The sequence below is a fragment of the Salvelinus alpinus genome, chromosome 28 (genome assembly GCF_045679555.1).
Source record: "Salvelinus alpinus chromosome 28, SLU_Salpinus.1, whole genome shotgun sequence".
Classification (NCBI taxonomy): Eukaryota; Metazoa; Chordata; class Actinopteri; order Salmoniformes; family Salmonidae; genus Salvelinus; species Salvelinus alpinus.
Window position 1 is genome coordinate 38,523,729 of NC_092113.1, and position 17,517 is coordinate 38,541,245.

A 17,517-nucleotide genomic window follows, 5' to 3' on the forward strand; every position below is an offset into this window, starting at 1 on the left:
TATTGTCTATAATTCTTTATTCATGTTTTTTTATTTTTTTATTGATAACATTCAAATGGTTGATACGCCCACAATAACTGACATCACTTCTCTAGTTTATGACACTGACACAGGAACATGGGAACAAACACAGAGTCACAATTTCAGCCCAACTACAGAGTTAACTTCCAAAAGATAACAGGAGACCCAGAGAACACACAGCCAAGGGTTGTCCTGATTTACAACAACATGGTAGCAGAGGAACAACCACCTCTACAAAAGTAACAACAATCCTTACTATCTATCATTGTGGAAGTGCTTGTAATTTTGGAAGTTTGAAATTTCCAAAAGGATATTAATAATATGAATGGCTAGAAAATGGCCAGTAGAAATAGCTCATCTCTGTAAAAATGGGCTGGCAGGACAACCCTTGGCTGAGCATTTTGTCACTAACTCTATGTACTTTTTTTTATTTTTTTATTTTTTTAACTTTTCTTTAATACAACAACAATAACACTGTTCTTTAATACAAATATGTACAGAGGCTTCAACTTGTTTAAAAAATAATACCCTACACATTATCTATAATAAAGTTTATTTTCATTTGAGTTTTCCTTCACAGAAACTGTCCATGCAGTTCGGTACCTGAATCAACGCAATTAGGTCACAGTTTCTTTACCATTATAACATATTGATGTTTTGTGTCTCTGTAACAGCATGAATGTGTCACCACGGCAACAGTAGTAGTATCTTCTGCCTGCCTGCCTGTCAAAGACATATTTAATCAGCTTTTTAAAGAATAGCCCCCCAACCCTCCCTTATCCTCTGAAAAAGGCGTCTTCACCCCTGCCAACCTCCTGAGCAGGATTTGAGCCAGCTTCTTCAAATGTAAACATACCTTTGCCTGCAATGAGTGGAGCGAGAAAGGCACACATGATAAAAGCACACAGCTTTAAGCTACAGTACCTACAGAGGGAGTTTGGTTCGATTAGCTCAATAACATGTTATACCATTCTACTAGACATGCCTTTCTGCCTTTCATGTGATCTACTTCCATTTCTTTCTTTTTTTCTTTCTTTTTTTTTTTTACATTTTTGAGTTTCTGAATTGGATGAGAATGTTTTGAAGTATAGGCACCTAATGATTGGGTCCCTCCTTTGTCTTTCCCTGAAGAGAACAGAATCAGGGGACCATTCTCAGGGGCCTCCAGATGTGTACAGCACCTAGCTCGGAATAGGGAACTTTGGGCTATCTTCCCTCGTGTTCACAGGGTACTCGACTGTGGCCCTGCCTGTCCTCCCTTTAACAGGTGGAGGAGGCCAGGAAAGAGAAGGATCTCTGTGTATCCTGGCCTATCACAGACTGACATATTAGGTCATTGATATTTTTTTTTCTTTAGATGTACCATTATCCAGGGAGATTCACAGGTATGTGATCATTGTTTCTCAGAGCAAACAGACACACTGTGCTTTCATATGCAACACTGTGCTTTCACAACCACTACATGAGACCACATCATTCACAACTATCAACTGAAATGGATAGTTTCACATGCCGTGTTACAATCACATGCCGTGGTACAATCACATGCCGTGGTACAATCACATACCATGGTACAATATGTCATCCCATGTTCCTCCATCACGTTTCATCCGCAGACATGAACGTTATCATCCATTTAGTCAAACGTAGTGTCAACACAGCATTACCTTGCTTGGAGTAACGTGACCATGTATTTTACCGACCAGTCAAACACCCTAGTCAGTGCCTATGGGACACAGTCCAGCTTCAGTGCTTCTATCCCATCACAATCGACCATTTAGAAAATATTGAACCATTACCAAATACAGAAGACATCGACTCCTTATATGAAGAATATGTCCATCACTCACTATCAAAATGGACAAGCTGTCGTTGTTAACACTCTTGATTACATTGAGTTCTGTACCTATCTTTATAAATGTGTTGGACTGTCATTTTGCTATTTTAATCTCAGTATCTCAGTGCTTGTTCAACTAGTTTAAAAGGGGTCATGCCATATCAAATAAGATACGATAATACTCACAACCTTAATACTCTCGTAGTGTTGTATGCTCATGCATTAAAGGGAGGACGAAGAATAAGCTACTTTCTTAACTAAATGCATCAAGAACTCCTTCCTGAGTAAAGGTTACACAATACAGAAAGGGAGAAGCCATTAAAAGGTTTTGACATTCTGAGTAATGGACACATATTTATGCAACAAACACTTCTTCCAAACCAAGAGGGAGACCTCTAATGCTGCAAATCAATCTCCACTCCCACACGTTCCTCTCTTTTCACTTGGAGGGCTTGATCCAATCCCTGCTATTGCCGCAAGCTTTGGCTAATGCCCTAGTATCGTATTATTATGCAGATTTAGTCCGTTCTTTCCAGTAACCTGCGAGCCAAACTCTGTTTCCCGTCTATAAAAATAATAGATGGGTGGGACAAAATGTTTGGTCTGAAAAGTATTACTGGCATGTATAAAAACCTGATAGCATCAATTGAATCAACCCCCGACACTGATGCAAAGGGCATTCTACATATATCAGTGTTTAGATTGACATTATATATAACAAAACAGGTAAAATACGCAGTTCTTTGTTTCTTCTGCTGGGGTGAATACCGCTACTTTGCTAGTGACCATAACCCGGTGTGTTCTAAAAAGTCCATACTCAAATGCTCGCATTTTCAATGGTTTTTAAGAAAGTGCCGAAGAGAGTTTCGTTACACTGGCTAAAAGCTAATTACACCATCCATGACCACTAGGCTACCTCATCATATTATCACAGGGTCTCCCACTGGGCTACCTCATCATATTATCACAGGGTCTCCCACTAGGCTACCTCATCATATTATCACAGGGTCTCCCACTAGGTTACCTCATCATATTATCACAGGGTCTCCCACTGGGCTACCTCATCATATTATCACAGGGTCTCCCACTAGGCTACCTCATCATATTATCACAGGGTCTCCCACTGGGCTACCTCATCATATTATCACAGGGTCTCCCACTAGGTTACCTCGTCATATTATCACAGGGTCTCCCACTAGGCTACCTCATCATATTATCACAGGGTCTCCCACTAGGTTACCTCATCATATTATCACAGGGTCTCCCACTGGGCTACCTCATCATATTATCACAGGGTCTCCCACTAGGCTACCTCATCATATTATCACAGGGTCTCCCACTAGGCTACCTCATCATATTATCACAGGGTCTCCCACTAGGCTACCTCATCATATTATCACAGGGTCTCCCACTAGGCTACCTCATCATATTATCACAGGGTCTCCCACTGGGCTACCTCATCATATTATCACAGGGTCTCCCACTAGGTTACCTCATCATATTATCACAGGGTCTCCCACTAGGCTACCTCATCATATTATCACAGGGTCTCCCACTAGGCTACCTCATCATATTATCACAGGGTCTCCCACTGGGCTACCTCATCATATTATCACAGGGTCTCCCACTAGGCTACCTCATCATATTATCACAGGGTCTCCCACTAGGCTACCTCATCATATTATCACAGGGTCTCCCACTAGGTTACCTCATCATATTATCACAGGGTCTCCAACTAGGCTACCTCATCATATTATCACAGGGTCTCCCACTAGCTGCAACAGATCACTCAGAGCAAATACTACACTTTCCCTATTGGCTTTTTAACGTTGCGATCCGTTAAAAACTCCTCTCAGTGGGCTGACATGATCATAACCTTATCATAACGACACAGTACTGCACAATACAGAGCCAATGTGACCACCATGAAGAGTCCTCTATACATGAACTCACTCACAGGACACTTGAACAAAGAGCCAACCATTTAGTTAAAACGACACTCATTTCAGATTCATTACAACAGACATTAGCATTTACAACATGTCGACTTTGGGTCCTTGAAAAAGCACTATATAAGTCCCATGTATTATTATTATTATTATTATTATCATCATGTTTGGATCAAGGATAGAGAAGAAAAGGAAACCTAAAAAACAATGACAGTTTTGTTGAGTATCTTTAAAACCACAGTCATAACCACCTCTAGTCGTCACAACTCTCAGACAACTACTGTTCCTTTGATAAGCTAATACAAGAGAAAAATAGTCAACAATTACACTGGAAAAATATATGTATGTTTCTATTCATATATATATATATATATAGCATTTTAAACTCTATTTCTACAGAATGTATATATAGTGTACTTATGGCCATCTTGGCAAAGAAATAAAGGCATCTGAAACAATCCCAACTCTCGGTCATGTCATGTGACGTCCTGGTCATGTCATGTGATGCCCTGGTCATGTCATGTGACGCCCTGGTCATGTCATGTGACGCCCTGGTCATGTCATGTGACGCCCTGGTCATGTCATGTGACGCCCTGGTCATGTCATGTGACCAGACATCGTACATTGCAGAATGCAAAGAATCAGGAAAGAAACTGAGTGGTAGTGGCACTTTGTGCATCAACAAATGTCATCTAGAATAAGGCTACAAGGGCGTAGAAGTGGATGTGATATAAATTGTCAAAGAGGTCATCCTCCTTGATGGTTTAGTTTTTCCTTGAAGATGTCCTTTAAGTGTTTTAGACCCAGACATCCAGTCTAGATGGAACACTCTGGAACAGAGCTCTATGGAGCTTCTGCTCAACACATTGAGAAAAATAATGAAAAGAGAAAAATAATTTATCAAAAGGCATTAAAACATCTATAGTACATTAAAGATGTTTTGGGTAAGCCAGTGTTGGCCGCTACAAAGCGCTTGGAGAGGTAACATTTGATCCTTATATCTGTCTATTTTCTTGGTCTTATTTTTCCTGACAAAAAGCAAATAAATCATCGATGACACAAAGCAACTGACACCAACAGAACAGTGATTGCTTTCGTTGGTTATTTTGCTTTTACAAATGCTGGTATATCCAGGAAAGCCTAAGTAATCAAACAATATTCTATTTATTCTTTCTGAGCATGGTTTTTTATTTAATTTAAATATTAGCAATGGACTTTAAGACTACTGATACTCAGCCATCACAACACACACATAAATAACAAAATAAATATACAATCATATCAATATTTAATATTAAATAAATAGTAAATACATACTTTCTTTTTAAGCCGTGGGTATCTGAAGATACTTTACAGATAAAGGAAATAACATAAATGAAGGAGAAAACTTTTATAAAATTATCAAAACATTGTCAGTTATAAAATATTTGTAATTAAAAATGTTTACAAATTATTTAAAATAAAATAAGATATATAAAATAATCAAGTGTGGACAGTTGTCTATATAGCTTTTTAAATATTGATGTAGAAGACTCCCTATTTTAAATCTTTATGGTCATGATAGACCAGCAGGGTTGCATTTTTTGATTTACTAAATATAAATGTAAAAAAAATTAATAAATAGACCAAATCAAATAAATACACATAAAATGACAATACATTACAATTTGCGCATTCACAAATTTAAATAATTTATATAACAATAAATATTGTACCACAAACTAACAGGAATAGACAAGTGTGCACTCTATTACCATCCTCATTCAGTTCAAAGAAAGGAGGCTGCATCTGTTGCTCTCAGATCTTCCATCAGATGTATAGACAAGGTTGTTGATTTTCAGAAGAGGAAACCAGTGATTTGTGACTTAATCTTCGCTTGAAGAGCTGTTTTCCTCTGAATTGAGACAAGACATGGAGCCGTGTTGACATCTTGCTGCAGTAACAGCACTAAGCACATGAACCATTGCTTAAGAAGCACATGAACCATTGCTCAAGAAGCACATGAACCATTGCTCAAGAAGCACATGAACCATTGCTCAAGAAGAACCCAGAGTTCAGGGATTCTCCATTCACTTCTACTCGACAGGAGTGCTGCAGTGCTCAGTATCACACACTACCCAGTCATACACAAGCACTCTCGCCTTATCCTGCGCCAGAACAACATTTCTGAAGCCTTCGTGACTTCTCTGGGACACAATGTGGACAGTTGTCCAGTGGGTTTTCTTCACCTCATGTCGGCAGGTCATACCCTCTGTCTTATCTGGCATCATACCACTACTTCCATCCTTCCTTCTTTCTCTCTTTCTTCTCCAAATTGTTGCTGAACTAAAGCTTGAATTACAGTATGAATTGGGACAGTCAAAAAGATAACTCCAAAACAGAGATGCCTCTAAAACAGAGATGCCTCCGAAACACAGATGCCTCCAAAACACAGATGCCTCCAAAACAGAGATGCCTCCAAAACAGAGATCCCTCCAAAACAGAGATGCCTCCAAAACAGAGATGCCTCCAAAACACAGATGCCTCCAAAACACAGATGCCTCCAAAACAGAGATGCCTCCAAAACAGAGATGCCTCCAAAACAGAGATGCCTCCAAAACAAAGATGCCTCCAAAACAAAGATGCCTCCAAAACAAAGATGCCTCCAAAACAGAGATGCCTCCAAAACAGAGATGCCTCCAAAACAGAGATGCCTCCAAAACAAAGATGCCTCCAAAACAGAGATGCCTCCAAAACAGAGTTGCCTCCAAAACAAAGATGCCTCCAAAACAGAGATGCCTCCAAAACAGAGATGCCTCCAAAACAGAGATGCCTCCAAAACAGAGATGCCTCCAAAACAGGACATACATGAAGGTGACATAAAACAAAGAAACAAAACCCCAGATATATATTTTGTTCATCAATTCAAACCGAAGGATTTGGTTCCGTTCCACTTCCTCCTTCCGATCCCAGCAGCAGCATGTTTGGATTTTGGTCCTAGTTACGTTTTCTTCTTTTCAGAATGCTCCCTGGGTTTAATTTAAGTTGCCGTTTATAAAACCTGAATGCCCTTTTTGTATTCGTATTCTCTTTAAATATACTCTAGTCTCTTGACGCCATCTCTCTCCTTTTACATGTTTTCACTCTTCTTCCTCGTGGAGGTTTTCACACCTTGATGCTCTTCACAGCCTTGTTGATGCTCTCCAGAAGCGCCTTGTTCTCTGGGTTCTGGAAGCACTCCTTGTTGGTGTACATGTCAGTCAGGGTGCTCACGTATCTGTCGAAATTCTGCTCAGTGATTGGCTCCTGCTGTGATGCGAAAAACAAGGGATTTTGTTTGTGTTAATGTGTTAGTGTGTTTGTGTTAGTGTGTTTGTGTTAGTGTGTTTGTGTTTGTGTTAGTGTGTTAGTGTGTTTGTGTTAGTTTCTGTTCAGTGTGTGTATTAGTGTGTGTCTGCATGTTCGAGACTCGGGCCACAGCTTTATCAGTACTGTATGTAACTGTATATAAATTGCCTATAACTCACCATGTGTGGGATGCGTATGTTGGCCAGGCTGCGGATCAGGGCGTGGCTGAGGCCAGATAGCTCCATGAAGAGCGTCTCGTTCTGCTCCTCAATCAGCTTGTTCTCCACCTCAATGTTCTTCAGGTTCTTCTCCATGGATGAGATCTGCACCACAGCACAACAGTTATTTACACGTACAGTATATACATTTACTTGAGCTCAGGCATTTTACAATAAATCACAATGTAGGGGGTATGAGGTTTTAAAACATGAGCGTTCACACACACGTGCGCGCGCACACACACACGTGCGCACGCGCGCGCGCACGCACGCACGCACGCACGCACGCACGCACGCACGCACGCACGCACACACACACACACACACACACACACACACACACACACACACACACACACACACACACACACACACACACACACACACACACACACACACACACACACACACCTGTGTTTGCAGGTTCACCATGTCTGTCTCCATCTCGTTGTTGGTCTCATTGAGCTCATTGATCTCCTTGTTGAGTTGCTTGATGTCCTCGTCATTGTTCAGAACTACAGGATGGAAGGGAAGAGATGATTGAGATGCATAAGAGGGGACAGGAGAAATGGGCCATCCTCGTTTGATAAACTGTACCCAGCTAGCACATAATGTAGTGAGAACCATATGTTTCTTAAAGCTTGGCGAGAGCGTGGTTGTCCTATGGTTATTTTACATACAACCTTCCCACAACTTTTTGGGAATGGTGCAGGATAGTTGCTTGGCTTTGGAACATTCTCAGGACGTATAAGGAACTTTATATTTATTTATCATTTATATTTTCTTGATATTTCATTACTTGAACAGAACGTTTCCTAAAAGTTCAAATATGGTGACGTTTAATTAACACGTTGGTAATGTTTTAGGAACGTTCTGCAACTGGTTTGACATTGGGAATGTTCTCAAATAGTTCAGGGAACGTTAAGAAACAACGTTCTCCTTTGTGAATTTGAGTACTTCAGCGTACCGTTCCCTCATGGTTCTATTTAAAGTACTGTTCTCAAATTGTTTCCATAAAAACCACAAAAAAACTTTAGTAACGTTCATAGAAAGTTCTAAGAATATTATTTAAAAACATATACATTCCTGTCGCAGAATCAACAAAACTCTTTCTATCCTCACTCTTGCTAAGTGTGTTCAGGTGTGTTGGCCTCGCCCACTAATTGACCACACCTGATCTTAATGAGTGCTTATTTCCTTTAAAAACGGGGTCTGTAGAATTCCATTCATTCCTTTGAAGGACTGCTCCTACTGAGGAGTACCAATATGGCCGACCAGTGGTTTCAAAGCCTCTCAATGGCCAATACCTACAGTAGCATCAGCAATCCAGAGTTTATATACATCATCGGTCCTATCTGTGCCTGGAGAAGAAAAAAAAGTTAACCCCAAAATAAGCTAGCAGTGTTATTATAAAAGTCTTAATGAAACATTCAGTGAACGTTTTAAGGAAGTTATTTAAAAATCTCTAAATAACTTATAATTGATAAAACCTCCCTGAAAAACTTTTAAGGAACCAGAGTAAAATGTTCTCAGAACCTCTCTGCTACCAAAGATAAACGTTCCCAGAACATAGGAAATGTTCACTTATTTTCTCAGAACGCAAAAAACAACAACATTCAGATTAATGTATGACTTCGTTCCCACAACCAATGTAAAACCAAAAGCATACGTTCCCACAACTTCCAACTAAATGTGCTAGCTGGGTATTGGCTAGACATTGACTGTCACATAAAGGTATTCCCTATTCAGTTGTGCTTTTACCGTCGCTGGCCCTGAACTTGGTGCTCAGGAATTCATCTCCAGGGATCTTGGCTTTCTTTCTGGCAAAGGAGGCTCTGGGACAGCCAGAGAGACTACAAACAGAAAGAACAATTTCATCAAGTTGAGTATTTAAAACCATGAATGAACCACACAATGATACATTTACAATTGTAACGCAATCAGTGGTAATCATTTGTCTGTCAGCTGCCCTGTGTTCTGTGTTGTGATTGGTCCGTACCTGCGGTGTGTGAGGAAGCTGCCCTGCGTTCTGTGTTGTGATTGGTCCGTACCTGCGGTGTGTGAGGAAGCTGCCGTTGGCGTGTCCTGATCCATCACAGCCGGGGGTGGGGCAGTTGGGGGCCTCCGTCTTGAAGGCCTTCCAGGAGAAAGGGTTACCGTTGAGCAGCCCCTCCTTCTGCCTGCGGGCAGCCAGCGGGCACCCATAGGCACTGCGATGAGTGGCGTACTTCCCACTGATGTGACCCAGGCTGTCACAGCCAGGCACGGGGCATCTGTAGGGGAGAGAGGGAGGGGAAGAGAGGGAGGTGTAACGTTAGTATATCTATAGATATGAGACTCATAGAGAGAGATGGGATGGAAAGCACAAGGTGAACGATACATATAGTTGTAACATAATGTCATATATTTAGTACATATATGTAAGACTGCCATTACAGTAGCTAGTACTATTTCATTATGGGTCCAAAAACATGGCAGATTAAAAAACAAAGTGTTACTTCTCCGCCGTAGGTTTGACATTATAGGTACCCCACTATAGGTACTCTACCTGTTGCATGGCATCATGTTGTGGTTTCATAACCAAGCAAGCACATTCAACAAACACAGACGCCAAGGTCTTTTATTGGCTGTCGTCAACAAACATTTAGAGTTGACGACAATTTTAGAGAAATGCGAGATGTAATATATATATTTTTTTTTGGGGGGGGGGGCATGTGATCTACACTGCAATACACTACAATGAACTACAGTACTATGAGTTAGCACAGGCAGCGCAGTGCGTCTCAGGCAGGTGTGATGTCATCTCTAGGAGACAGACTGGGGACAGGTCATCCTGCCTCTGCACGGAGGTCAGGGTGACTGCCTTAACTTTTTGAAAGTGACTTTTACCGTATATCTTAATTGGAAGAAAAAAGGGCCGTGGCTTTCTTTAGTGGTACGAACTTTAAGAGCTCGGAGTCCTCCTTGTCGTCCTTGGTGGGAGATGTTTTTAATCCACCTTTCTTGGCACGCGGACACCCAGACAAACTGAAAACAGAAAGTATGAAGCCGATGAAAAAAGGGTGGGAAAACACCTTGAACAATCGTCTGTTATGGTGGTGACGTTTTTGTTTGACAAAAAGGATGGAACATTATATGGAAGCATCTTAATGTTTTGATTCGAATGCCGAAAGAAAGTGCAATGTTTTTTTAAATAAAAAAATAAAAGAAACCAAACAGCTATTTGAAATCCAACAAAGTAGTAAACAAAACCAAAAAACATAAGCATATACATAAAAAAACAAAAATAATAATAATAATTTTCACAATTGTGTTTGGGTGTATGAGTCCTGCCTGAAACTACCGTGATCTCTTTCTAAGCTTCACTGGCCTTGTGTGTCTGTGTGTGTGAGAGAGAAAGAGAGAGAGGGAGAGGGAGAGGGAGAGGGAGAGGGAGAGGGAGAGGGAGGGAGAGAGAGAGGGAGAGGGAGAGGGAGAGAGAGGGAGGGAGAGGGAGAGAGGGAGAGGGAGAGGGAGAGAGAGAGGGAGAGGGAGAGGGAGGGAGGGAGAGAGAGAGGGAGAGGGAGAGGGAGAGAGAGAGGGAGAGGGAGAGGGAGGGAGGGAGAGAGAGAGGGAGAGGGAGAGGGAGAGGGAGAGGGAGAGGGAGAGGGAGAGGGAGGGAGAGAGAGAGGGAGAGGGAGAGGGAGAGAGAGAGGGAGAGGGAGAGGGAGGGAGGGAGAGAGAGAGGGAGAGGGAGAGGGAGAGGGAGAGGGAGGGAGAGAGAAGGTCGTTTTGCGACTGTTTCTCATATGAGATGGAAGGTAGGTAGGGATGGTGGACTTAGGTTGGTAGTTCACTGATGAGCTCTGTACCTTCTGTGGGAGGCGTAGTTTCCAGTGTTATGTCCTGAACCATCACATCCTGGAGTGGGACACCTGGGAAATCAAGGGAACGGGTTAAATGTCAGCGCACCGACAAATAGAACCGTTACACTTGCACCATAGCAACCGATGTGTGTGAGGGTGTAGGAGTAGTGTTTTTTTAAGTGGAGATGGGGGCAGGAGAATTACAAGGACAGATGCAGCAACAGTAGCGTTAGCAGTCCCAGTAAAAACAGCAGAAATAGAAGGAAATAGAATTTAGCATTGAGCCAATGACTTGAATAAGGGGAAAGCCCAGTTGGAAACGGACATACTTGAGCTCAGCAGAGTGGGCCGCCATGAGGGAACGAAGACTCTTATCAGCAAGAGGACAGCCAGACAGACTGAAGGGAGATAGAGGAGAGAGAAAGAGAGGGAGAAGAGAAAGAGAAGAGAAAGCGTGAGGGAGGTCAAATCAAAGATAGAATATAATTCAAGGTCATTGGAAAAGTATTTTGAAAATAGAAAACAGCCATGAAGGAAAATGTTCTATTATTGATGCAATCTTGGTCTAAATCAGTAGGTAGCCACCGTGCTTCCTGTATACAGTGTGACTACATCATTCAGGGCCTGTGCTATATAGAGGGGCATACCATACCTGCGATGGGATGCATAGTTTCCAGTGATGTGGCCACTGCCGTCACAGCCAGGAGTGGGGCACCTGGAGACAAAAATAGAGAGGATAGGAAAGGAGAGGAGATGAGATAGGAGAGGATATGAGGAGAGGAAAGGAGAAGAGAGGAGAGAGGAGAGAAGAGAGGAACAGAGAAGAGAGGGGCGGAGAGTAGAGGAGAGGAGGAGAGAGGGGAGGAAGGGAACAGAGAGGAGAGAGGAGAGGAATGGTGAATGACAGTATCTCAGGGGAAAGGGAGAGAGAGACGTGGTAGACTAAAAGGATGCTTTGTGCAGCCGCTCCTCCAGGGGGAATAGACAAAGTCTTAGAAGAAAGGGCTCCAAAAGGGTTCTGCAGGTGTCCCCATAGAACCCAAAAGGGTTCTACATGGAAGCCAAAAAGGTTCTACCTGGAACCAAAAGAGGATCTTCAAAGGGTTCCCCTATGGGGACAGCCGAAGAACCCTTTCTGGTGCTAGATAACATCTTTATTTCTAGGACTATAGATCATTGACTTACAGGAGCAGATCTTTCTTGCAGTCCTTGGGTTGTTGGAACTGGACCTTGAAGTTTGGGGTGGTGACCTCTCCAGGGTACTTCCTCTCCTGGGGGTAGTCCTGCATCAGGTCCATGTCCTCAGGGTCGGACGAGGCAAACGACCGCGCTGTGTGGTGCTCCAGCTGTGCAATCAAATGGAAATGAGAAGATTAGAGGACACATCCGATCCTTTGGTACATTTGAATTGTTAGGCATGAGTGTAGAGATGGCAACGAGCCTCCATGATCTTAACGAGGAGAAGAGGAAAGGAAGGACGACGAAGATAGTAGAGAACAGACCTCCTCTACATCCTCCTCTCGCTGGCGGTTGGGTTTCGTGTAGTCCAGAGGCTCCTCCCAGTGTTCCTGTTTGTAGGCGTGGCCTGTGTGGGGCGAGGTCATGCCACTGCTGCCTCCATGGTGCAGGGAGGAAGAGGAGGAAGGGTCCGGGGAGCACAACTCAGGGCTGGTACCCTCTCGTTTGACGGGCTTCTTCATGCTCAGGTCCAGAGTGCCATTTTCATCCAACCCGATGTCCTGGAGAGGGCAAAGATAGTGGTGATGACAATCACAATCACTTAACATTGACACACCACAGTCTATCACATACAAGTCTATCCCCAGTGATCTTGATGCACCACCTGTCTCTGTTAGACACGTCTGTAATCTCCAATGTACAATGGACATAACACTGCCAACAGTGCTGTTCAAGCACCATTTGTTTTGGCAGATCGTCTAAAGGAGGGGACCAGGGAAACAGGCCTTCTCTTTAGTGTTAATATGAAATGGGTTGTAGAGGAGCCAGAGATATCAAAGCAGTGTGCCGTTGCACGGAGGCTGTGGGGAGAGAGAGAGAGAGAAACGGGCCCTGGTCCCAGAACGGTCCCTGGCTGATAGCACTGTGCTACTGAACTGCTATGGCCATTCATCTTCTCCTTTTATCCCCCCAACACCATGTCAGGAAATCGAAAAATGATGAAGCAGTCACTCTCCCTGCCAAGGCAAAAAGCAAAAAGTCACAATATGGGGGAGAGTGCTGCTACAATTACACCTCCTGTGCACAGATAGACAGAGAGGGAGGAAAAGAGGAGGGAGGGAGGAACAGAGAGACAGAGAGAGAGACAGAGAGAGAGACAGAGAGAGAGAGACAGAGAGAGAGAGAGAGAGAGAGAGAGACAGAGAGAGAGAGAGAGAGAGAGAGAGAGAGAGAGAGAGAGAGAGAGAGAGAGAGAGAGAGAGAGAGAGAGAGAGAGAGAGAGAGAGAGAGAGAGAGAGAGAGAGAGAGAGAGAGAGAGAGAGAGAGAGAGAGAGAGAGAGAGAGAGAGAGAGACAGAGAGAGAGAGAGAGAGAGAGAGAGAGAGAGAGAGAGAGAGAGAAAGAGAGAGAGAAAGAGAGAGAGAGAGAGAGAGAGACAGAGAGAGAGAGAGAGCGATCCGGACGGAAGATAATGAAAAAAGACTACCTGGTGCAGCATAATACATGGAACTGGCAGCTGGCCAAATTCAACAGCATGAAAAAGATGGAGGGATAAAAAAACAAGAGGAGAGAACGATGATGCAACCGCACCTCAACATTATCCTCTTGCTTTTAACTAATGCCACCTAAGGAGAGCGGTTTTCAACCTGTGGTCAGCGGGGTTACTGAATGTGGTCTACAAAAATATTTATTTTTTAGAATTTATAAAGAGCAGGGCCCACGTTAAATAAAGTTAAATAAAGGTTCAACAAAAAAAATATATATATATAAAAGGCGTCTTAAAGATGATGGGAGGTCTACTGTACATTTTTTTTAAACATTTGTACATTTTTTTAAAACATTTTAGTCATTTAGCAGACGCTCTTATCCAGAGCGACTTACAGTAGAGTGCATACATTTTTATTACTTTTTTTTTTTTTTTTTTACATACTGAGACAAGGATATCCCTACCGGCCAAACCCTCCCTACCGGCTAAACCCTCCCTAACCCGGACGACGCTATGCCAATTGTGCGTCGCCCCACGGATCTCCCGGTTGTGGCCGGATGCGACAGAGCCTGGGCGCGAACCCAGAGACTCTGGTGCCTTGCTGACCTAGTGAAGGTTGTTATAGAGGTGAGGTTGCTATAGTGATAGGAGGTATACAGTACAGTGCCTTGCTGATCTAGTGATGGTTGTTATAGAGGTGAGGTTGCTATAGTGATAGGAGGCCTACAGTACAGTGCCTTGCTGACCTAGTGAAGGTTGTTATAGAGGTGAGGTTGCTATAGTGATAGGAGGTCTACAGTACAGTGCCTTGCTGACCTAGTGATGGTTGTTATAGAGGTGAGGTTGCTATAGTGATAGGAGGTATACAGTACAGTGCCTTGCTGATCTAGTGATGGTTGTTATAGAGGTGAGGTTGCTATAGTGATAGGAGGTCTACAGTACAGTGCCTTGCTGATCTAGTGAAGGTTGTTATAGAGGTGAGGTTGCTATAGTGATAGGAGGTCTACAGTACAGTGCCTTGCTGACCTAGTGATGGTTGTTATAGAGGTGAGGTTGCTATAGTGATAGGAGGTCTACAGTACAGTACCTTGCTGACCTAGTGATGGTTGTTATAGAGGTGAGGTTGCTATAGTGATAGGAGGTCTACAGTACAGTGCCTTGCTGACCTAGTGATGGTTGTTATAGAGGTGACGTTGCTATAGTGATAGGTAGTGAAGGTTGTTATAGAGGTGAGGTTGCTATAGTGATAGGTAGTGAAGGTTGTTATAGAGGTGAGGTTGCTATAGTGATAGGAGGCCTACAGTACAGTGTCTTGCTGACCTAGTGATGGTTGTTATAGAGGTGAGGTTGCTATAGTGATAGGAGGTCTACAGTACAGTGCCTTGCTGATCTAGTGATGGTTGTTATATAGGTGAGGTTGCTATAGTGATAGGAGGTCTACAGTACAGTGCCTTGCTGATCTAGTGATGGTTGTTATAGAGGTGAGGTTGCTATAGTGATAGGAGGTCTACAGTACAGTGCCTTGCTGACCTAATGATGGTTGTTATAGAGGTGAGGTTGCTATAGTGATAGGAGGTCTACAGTACAGTGCCTTGCTGACCTAGTGATGGTTGTTATAGAGGTGAGGTTGCTATAGTGATAGGAGGTCTACAGTACAGTGCCTTGCTGACCTAGTGAAGGTTGTTATAGAGGTGAGGTTGCTATAGTGATAAGTAGTGAAGGTTGTTATAGAGGTGAGGTTGCTATAGTGATAGGAGGCCTACAGTACAGTGCCTTGCTGACCTAGTGATGGTTGTTATAGAGGTGAGGTTGCTATAGTGATAGGAGGTCTACAGTACAGTGCCTTGCTGATCTAGTGAAGGTTGTTATAGAGGTGAGGTTGCTATAGTGATAGGGAGTCTACAGTACAGTGCCTTGCTGACCTAGTGATGGTTGTTATAGAGGTGATGTTTCTATAGTGATAGGAGGCCTACAGTACAGTGCCTTGCTGACCTAGTGATGGTTGTTATAGAGGTGAGGTTGCTATAGTGATAGGAGGCCTACAGTACAGTGCCTTGCTGACCTAGTGATGGTTGTTATAGAGGTGAGGTTGCTATAGTGATAGGAGGTCTACAGTACAGTGCCTTGCTGACCTAGTGATGGTTGTTATAGAGGTGAGGTTGCTATAGTGATAGGAGGTCTACAGTACAGTGCCTTGCTGACCTAGTGAAGGTTGTTATAGTGGTGAGGTTGCTATAGTGATAGGAGGTCTACAGTACAGTGCCTTGCTGACCTAGTGATGGTTGTTATAGAGGTGAGGTTGCTATAGTGATAGGAGGCCTACTCTGCTGGCCAGGTACAGTATATCTTATTACATACATGATCGAGGTGTAGCTGCAGTAAAGATACAGTAGTCCTACCTAGCCCTGCATGTGTTCGGGGGGGGGGGCGCTGGCCTACCTTGCTAGCTAGGTCCTGGTGCTTGGTGCTCAGGTTCTCAGGCCTCTCCCAGCAGCGCGTGGACAGGTTGAGGATGGCTGTAGCGGCCATGTGGGCTGCCTGGGCTTCATGGGAGTAGTCGTAGGCAGAAGACGAGGCAGTCTTTCCATAGCCCCCATGCAGGCTGAGGCTGGGAGAAGAAGACTTTGGGGACGAGACTTTAGCTGAGGAGCAAAGAAACAGAGATATATCATCTCGTCCTGTATGTATGTCTGTATGTACAGTACCAGTCAAACGTTTGGATACACCTACTCGCACATGTGGGAACTCCTTCAAGACTGTTGGAAAAGCATTCCTGGTGAAGCTGGTTGAGAGAATGCCAAGAGTGTACAAAGCTGTCATCAAGGCAAATGGTGGCTACTTTGAAGAATCTCAAATATAAAATATATTTTGATTTGTTTAACACTTCTTTGGTTACTACATGCTTCCATATGTGTTATTTCATAGTTTTGATGTCTTCACTATTATTCTACAATGTAGAAAATAGTAATAATAAAGAAAAACCCTTGAATGAGTAGGTGTGTACAAACTTTTGACTGGTACTGTATATATGTATGTATATATGTATGCATGTATAGGTTTAATATATTTGGCTATTAGTACAACATCACGTTTCCTTACATTTGAAGGCTTTGGGTGAGGTTTCGCTGGTCGGTATATTTGATGCAAGTACACGCTTTCCAAACACCTGACAGTCGAAGCTTGCATAATCAAAGGAGACCTTGGAGTACTTCTCCAGCTCCTTGGCCAGGTTGGCACGAGGTGTGGCGGGTATCATGTTGGGCCTGTACTGCCTATAATGAGGCACCTCCAGTTGCTTCACAAAACACATGGGCCTAGAGGAGAGAGAGAAAGAGAGAGAGGAAGAGAGTGAGAAAGAGAGAGAGAGAAAGAGAGAAAAAGAGAGAACGAGAGAGAAAGAGAGAGAAAGAGAAAGAGAAAGAGAAAGAGAAAGAGAGAGAGAGAGAGAGAGAGAGACACAGAGAGAAAGAAAGAAAGAATGAGAGAGAAAGAGAGAGAGAGAGAGAGACCAATCACAGGGCAGGTCATTATCTCAGGAGAGAGAGCAGCAGGATTAAAAGCTCTCATCAACAGAGGGGACATTGACATATTGTAGAGCATGGACTTTATGAGCTTTAAACCCTGTAGTTTTCATGGGGTGCCAGGGCTTTGGTCAG

The 17,517-nt window shown here is 43.2% G+C and overlaps 1 protein-coding gene across 8 annotated transcripts in view; it reads right to left on the reverse strand.

Moving 5' to 3' along the window:
• The window catches only part of LOC139557831 (myelin transcription factor 1-like), a 59,934-nt gene continuing 42,417 nt past the window's right edge, over positions 1 to 17,517 (reverse strand). For 6 of the 8 annotated variants that reach the window (XM_071373062.1, XM_071373060.1, XM_071373068.1 and 3 more), the window contains 13 exons: positions 16,961 to 17,175; positions 16,301 to 16,503; positions 12,700 to 12,936; positions 12,383 to 12,543; positions 11,850 to 11,912; positions 11,527 to 11,595; positions 11,204 to 11,266; positions 10,296 to 10,379; positions 9,404 to 9,625; positions 9,114 to 9,205; positions 7,764 to 7,867; positions 7,314 to 7,457; positions 1 to 7,095 (listed from right to left, as the gene is read on the reverse strand). In XM_071373062.1, coding sequence (XP_071229163.1) covers positions 6,952 to 7,095; positions 7,314 to 7,457; positions 7,764 to 7,867; positions 9,114 to 9,205; positions 9,404 to 9,625; positions 10,296 to 10,379; positions 11,204 to 11,266; positions 11,527 to 11,595; positions 11,850 to 11,912; positions 12,383 to 12,543; positions 12,700 to 12,936; positions 16,301 to 16,503; positions 16,961 to 17,175 — 1,801 coding nt within the window. In that variant the 3' untranslated portion in view covers positions 1 to 6,951. The remainder of the gene's footprint in view (positions 7,096 to 7,313; positions 7,458 to 7,763; positions 7,868 to 9,113; positions 9,206 to 9,403; positions 9,626 to 10,295; positions 10,380 to 11,203; positions 11,267 to 11,526; positions 11,596 to 11,849; positions 11,913 to 12,382; positions 12,544 to 12,699; positions 12,937 to 16,300; positions 16,504 to 16,960; positions 17,176 to 17,517) is intronic. The other 2 variants (XM_071373061.1, XM_071373063.1) reach the window with 2 other exon arrangements.